Genomic DNA, 12,755 nt, shown 5'->3' with positions numbered 1-12,755 from the left:
AAAGGGTCAGTGAGTCTCAAGTAGAGCAAACTGACCCAAGTGGTGAGAGTAGCGGGAGGCCCTAGTCTTTGGCAGGATAATGGCCTTAGACGCTTAAAGGCTAACCTTGTGAGTGGTAGGGTGAAACCCATTGGCAATGGCTCTGCAGAGCAGTAGAGGCCACCACAAGTGCAAGCATCCAGTGAATCCGATCTTAATATATGTATCCGGATAATCGAGTCATAGTGTTTGCTTGCTTGTCATAACATGAATTATGTGCCTCTGTGTTGTATGTCTGGGAATGTTTACGCACTTATTCCTTTATACCATGATAAGTCTTATATTACACTAGCTTACCCTTGCATGTTTGTGTTTGTTTTCCGTTATGTTTTCTCTCTTGCGATGATCACCTTCTGGTGGGAGCAGATGAGAGGGAGGTTCGAGATGGATCTGGGAGACGCAGCGGTGCGGCCTAGACTTCCCTGTTTGGAGGTCTTAGGAATAGTTTCAGGGCCAGGAGGCCTTTTGTATCAGTTGCCAGTGGCAACTCCTTTTGCAAATCTGTTGGATTCTGTTAGTTTTCTTTTAACCATGGCATGGTTGTATGTCCATGTTTTCTTCTAAGTACTCCTTTGGATGACTGTAATAGTCACTTTCCGTACGTTTCATGTTTAGTCGATTGGCTCTCGTTATCAGAATTTTATGACGCTTTATTTGGTAGATTAATCTATTAAAATGGGACGTCACATAGTGTACTCAAAGTTTTTTTTTTTTGTCTCATTTTCTCAAAATACATAACTTAAAATTGTAAAAAATTAATTACAAATTTTTTCGGGCTTTAACTTATCTTATTCCCATATATCCTCTAACAACATTTATATTGATAATTAAGATTTAATGGTACTTTTAGTTGTTGAAGTGATTTGTTATTTTCTTTTTAATTATTTTTTAATGTGGTTCTTATATATTTAAAAAATTCAATGTAATCCCTTTTTGTGTTTAAATTGTTTAAAAGATTATAAACTCAATAAGGTTGAAGGGAATGCTCCATATCCAAGATTTCTTCTTGCACCTCTATACTTTCTTCTTGAATCCCATAAGCAAAATAAAAAGACAAATTTTCCCTCATCTTCTTCCCTCTTACTCCATCATCACACCTCTATACTTTCCTCCATCTCCACCCTAACTCCTTCTTCCACCTTCACCTCCACCCATCTTCTTCTTCCTACAATCCCTTCATTGAATAGAGTATGGCACCCTATCTTCTTCCTCAGCTTCTTCCACCTTCACCTCTACCTCTACCTCCACTTCCACCCATCTTCTTCCACCTCCACCCATCTTCTTCCTATAACCCCTACCTCCACTTCCACCCATCTTCTTCTTCCACCTCCACCTATCTTCTTCCTATAACCCCTTCATTGAATAGAGCATGGGTGTAATTCATTCAAGCAATGTGTAACCTCTTCATTCCTTCAATTTCATATAGAGTTCATTCTTTTGTTTTCACATTATTTGTTTCATTATCCCTTTTGGTAATGTTTCATATGATGAGCACTTCTTCAATATTAAAAGTATAGCAAATTATACAATTTGAAATGTAATTTACATTATGAATGATATAACCTGAAACATAGTTTGCATTTTGAATTATCTTTTAAATTTGTACGAATTGTACAATTCAAAATGTAAATTTGTATTACATAGTGTACAATACCAACAAGATCTTGGTAAGTAATTGTACAAACACTATATTTTGGCAAACATGGATAGAACACAAGACTAATTGACAAGAAAAACAGATAAATGTATAAAATTCCAAAAATGTTGTTATTCCCATTAGTGTTATGTAGCCAAACATTTAATATAAACTTTTATTTGGTATATTACTGAAGGCAATCTCCAATTTTAATTAAAAAGTAATATTAAAAACATAAAAAATCTGCACATAGATTGTTTGTAAAAGTATGTAACATAATAAAGTTGCATATACTTGCCAAAACAACATATATTTTACTGCTAGAAACATTTTGATAGAAATTTGCATGGATGAAAGGCTGAAATTCAAATAACACTTAGTATTTCTTCATAAAACTCTACAATAAAATTTGCCCTATATATTCATGATGTTTTTGTTTGAACTTTAAAGTAACCCTTGTCAAAAACCGGTGAAAATAAAATGAGCGAAGAGACCTGTGGCTGCAACATATTACAGCCAACAGACAGAAGACATGTCTCAAAAATGGAGGCATGTAAAACTAAAAGCAACTCCAACTGTCAGATTTTCATAGTTGTTGGCAAGGCTTCAAAAAACATCTTTCATGTCCTAAATTGATCCTACACAAAAAGAACCAATCTTTTAGGTTCCATTTTCCACTTCCAAAATCAATGGAGCTTCAAAATTCTAAGGAGAGAAAGATCCATTGATTCTGAAAGTTGTGACAGCAAAATACGCACAAAATTGTCAACTCACATTCTCGATAAAGATCGAGAAGTGACTGACCATTCACTTGCTATTTGCCCTTTTGCCTGTGGATTTTTTTGGTGATAACAAGGTGAGGTTGCGAGATTTTGGTGTTTGATGTCCAAACACTTTCCTCAATGGTGTGAACTCTGATTCATCATCATCACTATCAATGTTATCTGGAGTATGCCTATTCTGATATGCTCTCTGCTGCAGAAGAAAGACATTGAAATAGTAGCAGACCAAATCTTCTCTGCTCTTCTTAGGAAATGTTTTAAAAAGATGATCCCAAAAACACTTATCAAGTGAAGCAGGGTTTGATTTCACCACATCTTTGAACTTTTTCTCATCTTCATCTGTCCAAGAACTCCTAACTTCTTCCCCTACCATATCTAATCTCCATTGGAAAAAAGCCTCCCCCAGCTCCATCTTAACTTTAGACCTTTTCTCACCAACATGAAACCGGACACACTCAACAGAGCCTTGTACTGGGCAGCCACATGAATCCTGTCTTCCTTTCCCAATAGGGTCCCTTTCAACAAGACACCATTTTGAATTTACAGATTTTGTAGGCCATATTTGGGTCCCCAACCACTTAGAATCACTCTCACAAGTCATGCCAGTCCATTCTGGCACTTCAGCTTGATGATTTGGTCCCACAGGGATGTGCACTCGTGCATATTTATCAAGACTACAAGAGTCATGTAACTTCTTATCGACAACATCTTCAGATCGAGAACTAAGGGTTCTCTTCAAATCTCCACGTTTTGTTTTAGATGAAGAGGAGACTCCATTAGATGTAGATTTTCCGAATAAAGACCTCTCATCACACTTCAACCTCTTTCTAAAATTGTACAATGCCCCAACGCGATCATCATACATGGAAGGATGCATTTTCTGACTCTACAAAATGGCATAACATTTTGGTTTTAATTTGACACCACAGTTATTTTTTAAATTTTCAATAGAAACATGGACACCAAACACAACACTACACTAAACCATTTAATGTCAAAAATATAGGACACCACAAAACAGACCCACACACAAGAGAGAAAGAAACATAAATGAAACTAAATTTAAGCAGCATAACAAAAGATTTAAATTCATTATCAATATTTGTAAAATCTTGATTGAAATAAACAGAATAATTTAAATGACGATTTGCAGACAATTAACATTATATCAGCAAACAGTTTTTACCTTAAAAATAAATAATTTCTCACACTAAAATATAAAAATTAAAGTTTGAACTAAGTAATAAGATATCAAAAATAACAAGTTCTTTCAATAACAAAGATTTAAAAAGAATTCAAAAGATTGGATTATTTCGAGATAAATTTAAAAGTTGAAGAATTAGAATTATGTAGTAAGATACTAATGAGTTTTCACCATAAATAAGATATTGACAAATCTAGTAAATTTGTAATAAGATAAAAATAGAAATTTTAAATTTTCTGAAATAACTTATTCTTCTTAATGTATGGGCAAGAAAATTATGAGACATCAATTTTTATGAAGCATAAGTGTCCGCTAAATGATATCAATATGAATTTAAATTATTCTATATCATAGTTATCAATCACAGATAGCAGAAGGTAGCGACTATATCAATGTTTGGTGTCCATGTTTCAATCACAGATAGTAAGATGATCGCTATTTTAAAAATTATAATACTAACCAAATAATTTATACTGAAAAAATACACATAAATACTTAAAAACCAAAAACTATAAATATTCATGATAATAATAAGGCATAGTTTACACACCGACCATCAATCTATAAGCAATATCAAGATAGTAATGAAGTTGAATAAAAAATATGATGGTAAAATTAATAGAAAAAGAACACAACAAATTAGATTAAAAAAATAGCAGAATGTGAACTACAACAATGGGTGGGGAAGCCTAAAGAAAAAATGAAAGAATGGAAGACAGGATAAAAAAACAGTCCTGTAGTGAGTGAAGGAATAGATGTCAAATAGAGATAAGCTTTTGAAGTATATTTTTACCCAAAAGAAACCCCAAAATATGGGTTTCTGAAGCCTATATTAGAGTTGTGTCTATATAGTAATTATGAACAAGAACAAACAAATACATCAGTAAATTATTGGGAAAATAATGTAGAAGGACAGCATCAATGGTTTCCACATATAAATATAATAATTATAATGGCGCATAAAGGCATCTATTTAACTAGATAATCGGGGAAATAAATTTATCAAAAAACTAGAAAGATTTATTTCCATGACGCATGGTCTCAACACAAAAATGGCATAGAACCCTGTACTATATTTCATAATTCATTAATGATTTGCATGACAAACAAAGAGAACATGGTAGTGTCATATTACCTGCCAACTAAGTTGTTCATTGGCTGTCTCAAAATCTTTCTTTAGAAAGACTGCTTTTCGAAACAACAAAGCCTGCTTCCAGATCTCCTGACTACTGCAAGACTTCCACTTAGACTTTTCAGGAATCGAACCAAGAGCAGGATCACAAGGATTTTTAGCAATGCTGTTAATCCAAATTAGCATTTCTGACACAGACTCTCTCTTCCTCTTGTGACCAAATTTGTTTTTGTCAACACTAGATGGATCCAATATCAAGACTTCATCACTATCGTCATCATCATTTTTATTGTTGCTCTTTCTTCCATCTGACAATCTAACCATATCACTTTCTGCATCGGATGCATCCACAGTTAATAATTTGCCCTCATCAAACTCTTCTGGTGTATCCATTTCAGTATTAAATCCGCAAAATTTTACTACAATAGGCTCACCCTTGTTGTGGTCCTCCAGCATGTCCAAATCAACAAGTCCCGGCCTTCTCACTTTCTTGGCCTCATTGAACTCTGGATTCACCCCGTTCACCCTATTTGTACCACACAACTTCCTCCCCTCTAGATAGTCACATACATTATCATATTCATTCCCATTAGAATCTGAATTTTTGTCTTTCACACTATTACTACCACATGATTTACTCCCATTTATATACTCATATGCATTCTCGTTTTCAGCCCCATTGGACTCTGGTTTCACACACTTGACTCTATTACCACCACTGAACTTCCTCCCATCCGGACGGCCACACTCCCTCCTCTCAAGTTCATCTTCTACCTCCTCACCAGAATTCTCCAACATGGATTCAGTGTGTGCCTCCATCAAATGCTTCTGAAACTTCACTCTATCACCCTCTAAACCATATTCAGAAAACTTGCCACCAGCAACATTCTTCAAACATCTCTCTAGAGCACTTAAGTGTTTGCTGTAAACAAGTTCCACAGCGGAACCAACCTTCACACCCAACCCATATTCTTCCCCCACCAAATCCCATAACCTATTCTTACATACAGTCTCATAACCACCTTTCTTCTTCACCACCATGAAAAGTTTATACAAATCCAAAGGCTCCCCGTTACCCATTATTGTAGACACGGATCTGTTTCCGAAACAACCCACCAAGGAATTGATCAAAACAGCATGCACCCTTATCAGATAAACCTACAAACACATTTGCATTATCAGCTTCAACTTCAAACTAATTAAGGGTGATTTAGCTAGATCAAAGAAAACCCCATCAACAAACCACACCATCCTGCTACGGTTATCACATTCAAGTCATAAAAACAAAAGAAATGATCATGTAAAGGCTCCATTTTTATTCCCCCACCGCCAACCCAAAAAAACATAAAGAAGGAAACCTAGGTATATACAAGCATTCAAGGCTGAGAACTGAAAAAGGGTACCGAAGGAAACCATGTGCTTTCTCTATCTACATCGTCAGAGAAAAGGGGGAGAGGAAGGGACAAAAAATTTTCGGAGTCCCGCGCTTTGTTTATGAAGCTAAAAGTCTATAAATTAAATTGCAGATAGTGTTATTTTGGAAGAATGAAGGAGGGGCCAAAGTTCAAGTTTGAACAGATGCAGACCCTCTTCTTCAAAATCCAGAAGGGTTTATGAAAATCTGAAAATGAAAATAGCTTCGGAAAAATTAAAATAACAAAAGGGTTTTCAGAAATTTCGGGGCAAAAATTATTTGTCAAACGGACGATTCTTAATTTTTTGAAGGGAAGTAAAAATAGATAAAAATAAGGAGTTTTCATTGAAAGTGAAAAAGAAAGAAAGACAGACATACCAGTGTGAATAAAGAAAAACTTGAGAGAATGCTTCCACAACCAACCTAATGTGACCTCACTTGTGGTTTAGCACCACCAACTTGTCCCTTAATTTGCCAAATCCCAATGCTATAGCATTTTCTTTTCTTTTCTCTAAATCTCTTTTTCACTCTTTCTCTCTCTCTCTCTTTTTTTCTTTCAAAAAGAAAATTTGTTGTAGGAAGGATATATGGAGAGAGAAGGAGAAGAGAGAAGAATTTGAAGAGTTTTACTTTTTGGTAGAATGAGGGTTTTTTTTTTTATAGAGAGAAGAATCATGTAAAACCATCTTTTTATATAATTTTTATTTGGTGTGGTTTAATTAACCATGGTTAATATTTAACTTAGGATAGGTTGAGTTGAATTTTAAATAGATGCATAGTTGATGGTTTTTAGAGATTAAAAAAATAAATGATAAAAGGATAAATAAATAATCAAGTGTATCATCTACACAAATTGGGTGCTATTCAAAGTTGGTGACTATTAATGACATTTATGATTTCTTTTATTTTAAGAAAATATAAATACTAATTATTTATTACTTTCTCAATTTTATTTAATATAAATAAATTGTGGTATTTTTTTAAGGAAAACAATAAAATTTGTTAGTATTTAACCAAGATTTTTTTTTTAATTTATGAAAAGGTAATTTGGCATTAAAAATATACAAAATTCCACACAATACTTTTTGAATAAGATTTTTATAAATTTCAAGTTACTTTTTAATGAAATATATAAATACTAGATGGTAAATTCATCAAGTAATCCTATATTATCTCTACTCTTTTCATTTGAAGGAGATATAGATATTCATTTATAATATTTAGTGATTTTTTCATCAATATTTGATTATAATGAATTTTTAATTAAACCAATATAATAACTTCAAACTTATTGTTGAAATTCAATAGTAATAATGAAGAAAATATTAATCTATAACTTACAAGCAAGGAAGAACAAGAAGTTAGAATCAATTCCATATTAAAGGGTTAAAAATTTTGCATCAAGTTTACCTCTATATCCAAAGCCCTAATTTCTTGTTTTTACATTAAGTGTTGTATTTTTTTAATGTTTTTAAAATTTAATAAAAAAATGAAATCTTATAAATATATAGTTGTTTTAAATTATTCCCATAAAAATTCAAACCATACAATTTTATCACAATGTTTTTTTCTAAATATCATATCATAACATTCCTATACATATTATAAGAATTAATGGATTCCTATACATATCATAAGAATTAATGGATTACTTGAAAATTTTAATAGGATATTTTATAATACCAATAAATTAGTTAATATTTTATTTGATTAGTTTGTAAGTTAGTGTGAGAAAAAAATTAATATAATTAAGAAATATATTTTTATGGTCATTTATTTAAAATTTATTTTTTCAAGTTCTTTTTACAAAATTATGTATAAAATTGTTATATATAATTTTATTTAATTTTGATATTATTATTTAATTTCAATTCATGTTCTTATTTCATTAGAAATTTCATTTTCATTATCCACAAAAGGCTTAATTTAACTTAGTTAATAGTTATGTAATTCAATTTAAGTACAAATTTCAATTTCTCGATAAAATATACTAGCGTACACACAGACACTATCGTGTCTGTATAGCGCTTGTGTGTACACATTTTTTAAATATGAATGATAGTATGGTATGTTAATAAGTGATAATAGTGTAATGTTATTAAGTTAATATATAAAATATATTTATATTTATTAAAAATAAAGTGAAATAAATAAAGAAATTAATTGTTGATCAACAATAAAAAAAGAAAAACAGTTTTATAAAAAATAGGTAAAAATAACCGTTAATTTTAAAAAATTGAATAAATTATTATATTGTAAAAGGTAAAATTGATATTATGAAATATGGACACAAAAGAGGAAATATTTTGTTTATATATTATTATAGATGCAGAAAAACTCTCAAAACTCATAAATAAAAAAATACTGAAAAATAAAACTGAGCAAAAGAAATATATTTCTAATACTAATATAAATTCAAAAATTAACTAAAAACATTAGCAACACAAATAAAAAAACAATAATAAAAAATGAGGATAAAAAAATTGATACACACAAACATCATGATATTCAAAAGGTATGGAATCTGCCAAAAAAAAATACTCTCCTCAAAAATAAAATAAAAAATAAAAACTTTCGAATAGAAGAAAGCAAAAAGAGAAATCAGTACATGAAAAGTCACAAGTCACAAGTTAAACGAAGAAAATATAAATTAATTATATGAGAATAAAGATAAATAATCATTCTTTTTCCAAAACAAAATTATAATTTATTGAAAAAAGTTTTAACTCATTAAATATTATTATTAATACCAATAAAAATTAACAAACATTTATGATAATTTAATTAAATTATATTCTTAAACATAAAGAATAATTAAATTATCAGACGTATATTAGTACTACAAAACTTTTTTAGGCTTTTTTTTAAATATTATTTTATAATTAATTTAATAAAGATATCTCAGTATAATTTTTTTTCTTAAACATAATTTTATAATCAATTTAATAGAGAAATATTAGTATAAAAAAATTTGAAGTGCTTTTTATAGACTTAAAGCAAGTCTTTTATCTCCTTGAAGTTTTTTATAGTTGATGACATGAGAATGAAGTAATTGGACTTTTACCTAAAAAATATTTGTTTCTTATTGTTGTAATGAATATTTTGTTGTGAATTTTATGTGATAAAATATTAAAACAAATTAAATGTTTTTATGAACAATGTAATCTCATAATTTTATTTTTCTAATAAGATCAATTTTGTCAAAAATAACAAATGTGACTTGTTTTATAATATAATTTTATATTAATAACATAGTTCCATATTTTTAATAGGTTTAATTACTCTTTTGGTTTCTGTTTTTGTTCAAAAATGTCAAATTAGTCCTCTAATCTTTATAAGTTTCAATTTTGGTCATAATTTTTTAAAAATTAATCAAATTTGATCCTTTTTGTCAAATTTCTCAAGCAAATCAATGATTTTTTTTTATCAAAATTGGCATTATGATTATGTTAGTTACATCAATAAAGTAAATCATTATTATTAACCACTTCAGTCTTGATGAAAAATTTTTGTTTCGTTTCAATAAGTTTAACAAAAACGACCACATTGCATCAATTTTAAAAAAATAAAAAACAAATTGAGCCTTAAAAAATAGTGGAGGACCAATCTGACACTTTTGAACAAAAAAATATCAAAAGAGTAGTTAAACATTTTAAATACATTAAAACAAATAAATAAGCTAACAACACAAAATAACAATCATATAAACTTATAAAAAAATTAATACTTATTACTCAATAAACCAAAAACAATTAATAAAAATTTAATTAAGAATGACCACATTTATCATGACTTAAATTATAATTAATAATTAAATTAAATATTTAATTTAAAATTAAAACTTACAATTGATAGTAAACGTATACTTTTTTTTTTCTTTAAAAATGAACTCAAACACATAATTTATTTGTGACTTTATTCAGTTTGTATTTGCCACTTGTTCTATACTCAAAGCAAACATTTATTATTTTAACAGTACTTTTATTTATTTTAAAATTTAAAATCATTAATTATGGATATAATTGAAAATTCATTTAAACTACCAATTATTCATTAATTTGATAGTTTGACTTATTTAAAAAAAAATCTTACTTTAAAAACATTAATTATTTTAACAATACTTGTTTATTTATAAAAAAAACGTCAATTAGTGAAAGAATTCAAAATGCATTATAAATAATGTATTTAAAACAAAAATACATTTAGGAAATTATATTTGTCATTCTAGTAATTGGTAAGTCAATAAATTTAAAAAAAGGTTAAAGTTTTGCTTCTATTAGAGAATACATGCGATCTATGCCAAAATACCTTTGCCAAATTAAATAAAATTTTAAAATTCCAATGAGGATTTACACAAATGTTTTTGTCATAGATTCAAATATTCGTGATGCCATATTTATTATTGGACAGAACCATATCCTACAAAATCATTTGGTTATCCAATACCTAATTGAATAAGAGTTTTTCTTATTCATCTTAGTTATTTTCTCATCTTCATATATGTAAAGTAATGAAGATGTTCTTATAATAATATATCCAAATTATGTATTCTAGATAATGTAATTCAAAATATGATTATTTTGTTTAAAATGTAATTTTAAATTAGATAGTTTAAAACAATATTTTATATTATGCAGAACAAAATTTCATAACTCTAAATTATATAATTCAAAATATATCTATTCAAAATTACATAATTTAAAATATATTCTGATTAAAATAATATTTTTCAAATATTATATAATTTTTATTCATTCTATATAATTTTTAAAATGTTATATTATATATATATATATATATATATATATATATATATATATATATTGAAATAGACTTAATATTTTGATCCTAATATTTAAGTGTGATTTATTTGTTTCTCTATATTTTTAAATGGAGTGTTTGTGGTTTGTTTGCTTAAATTGTAACAATCTTAAAGATTACTTACACTTTAATTATTTTTATCAAATGTGAGTTCTTTTCAAGTGTAACTGAATTATGAAGTTAGGGATAACAAATAAACTCGTTTATATAAATATTGTTTGAATATGTTTCCATTTTGACAGGAATTCTCCTGGGTATGGGTATGAGGATTCACCGGCTTTTTCCATTAGGTATCGGGATGTACATATTCGTTCCCGTCATAATACTCGTTTCCGCCATATCTCTGTCCTAATTACATTACTAAAATATTCATAATCAATCAAGTAACCTTATATATATATATATATATATATATATATATATTATTTTTAATTTCTTCTCATTATTTGTTTTTTCATGAAATTCATTTGCATCTCCAAAAAAAATTCATCATATCATAACATTTATGCAATTATGTTCAATTGATGTATATCAATTAAATATTTTTGATGTCTCACATTTGAATATTTTTATTCTTTTCTAATGACATAAAACTTTTATTTCCGAGGTAATATAAAAAATTTATCTTTTTTACTCTATTATTAATAATTTTTGTTTCATTTGAAAAACTCTTTTGTTTTGCGAAAAAAAAATCGTTATTTCTCAACCATTGATTATGCTGATATTTGAAAAGTTTTCTTAAATCTCTAAGGTATTTTTCATTTTATCATACCCTTAATTATATATTTATTTTTCTTTGTGCGATTTCATTCGATAGTTTCTATAATTGTTTTTAAAATACTCATTTGATAATTTTTTTAATATTTTTATTTGTTGTTTATTTTTATCATGTAGAATATTATTTTTTATTTATTTTTTAGAGAAAAAAGAGTTTGAACTAACACGTGATCACATTCCAAACAATATTAACACGAATTGAACGACAAATACACCATTGACTCTATTTTTAAAATATAATAAGTCAATAGAGTAAAAGAATATAGAAGAAAAAAGTAATCAAAACCTTAAAAATAAGGACCAAAATACGCATTTTAGTCATTTTATATATTAGGAGAACACAAAAAGATGTCCCGAGGATGTAGAAAGAAAACTATAATTAGATGAAATTATTTTATTTGTGACTTTAGTATACTTGGTAATTATTTTCATGACGTAACGTCTTAAAATTTATAACAAAATATATTTTGAATATAATATATTATTTTTGCTTAATTTAAATATTATATTTATTTATTTATTTATAAGGTTAAATATATTTTTGATCTTTTAATTTTTCATTAAAATTGAAATAAGTTTTTTTTTTCAAAATTTTAGACCAATTTAGTCACTCATCTTTAGAAATTCGTGAATTTATTAAATTTATTTTTTTTTAACTAAATTTTGTTAAGTTTACTTTATGTTTTATACGCGTTTCTCAATTAATATTGAAGCGAGAATGTATCAAACAATATAAACAATTCAAATATTATCGTAAATCACGTTTGAAATGTTAAATAAACTTAACAAAATTTAGTTAAAATGATTAAATCTATGTAATTTTAAAGTTGAAAAACTAAATTAGATAAAAATTTTAAAAAATGGACTAATTTTAATTAAAAAATTCACTAAAATCAAATTATTAGTTTTTTTTTAATGTAACGTATCTATATCGAACATATAAGCATTAG

The 12,755-nt window shown here is 27.8% G+C and overlaps 1 protein-coding gene across 5 annotated transcripts; it reads right to left on the bottom strand.

The window, feature by feature from the left end:
• Nucleotides 1–2,034: 2,034 nt before the first annotated feature.
• On the bottom strand, nt 2,035–6,809 carry LOC114182925 (AT-rich interactive domain-containing protein 1). Of its 5 annotated transcripts, XM_028069731.1 has the most exons (4): nt 6,164–6,512; nt 5,228–5,951; nt 4,797–5,125; nt 2,035–3,343 (listed from the first exon to the last, which is right to left on the bottom strand). In XM_028069731.1, the coding sequence occupies exons 1-4, from the start codon at nt 6,167–6,169 to the stop codon at nt 2,483–2,485; spliced, it is 1,920 nt and encodes a 639-aa protein (XP_027925532.1). In that variant the 5' UTR covers nt 6,170–6,512; the 3' UTR covers nt 2,035–2,482. The 5 variants fall into 5 exon arrangements, with proteins under 5 accessions (XP_027925532.1, XP_027925530.1, XP_027925528.1 ...); XM_028069729.1 differs by lacking the exon at nt 6,164–6,512 and adding an exon at nt 6,586–6,809 and having other exon boundaries at nt 4,797–5,951; XM_028069727.1 differs by having other exon boundaries at nt 4,797–5,951; nt 6,164–6,510.
• Nucleotides 6,810–12,755: the final 5,946 nt, after the last annotated feature.

The sequence above is a fragment of the Vigna unguiculata genome, chromosome 5 (genome assembly GCF_004118075.2).
Source record: "Vigna unguiculata cultivar IT97K-499-35 chromosome 5, ASM411807v1, whole genome shotgun sequence".
NCBI lineage: Eukaryota > Viridiplantae > Streptophyta > Magnoliopsida > Fabales > Fabaceae > Vigna > Vigna unguiculata.
This window is presented reverse-complemented; position numbering and strand designations above follow the sequence as displayed.

Excerpts from the sequence above, each read along its gene's own strand:
- LOC114182925 (XM_028069727.1), bottom strand. Across the intron at positions 3,344-4,796 it reads ATGAACAACTTAGTTGGCAG|AGTCAGAAAATGCATCCTTC; the intron begins GTAATATGACAC and ends GCCATTTTGTAG.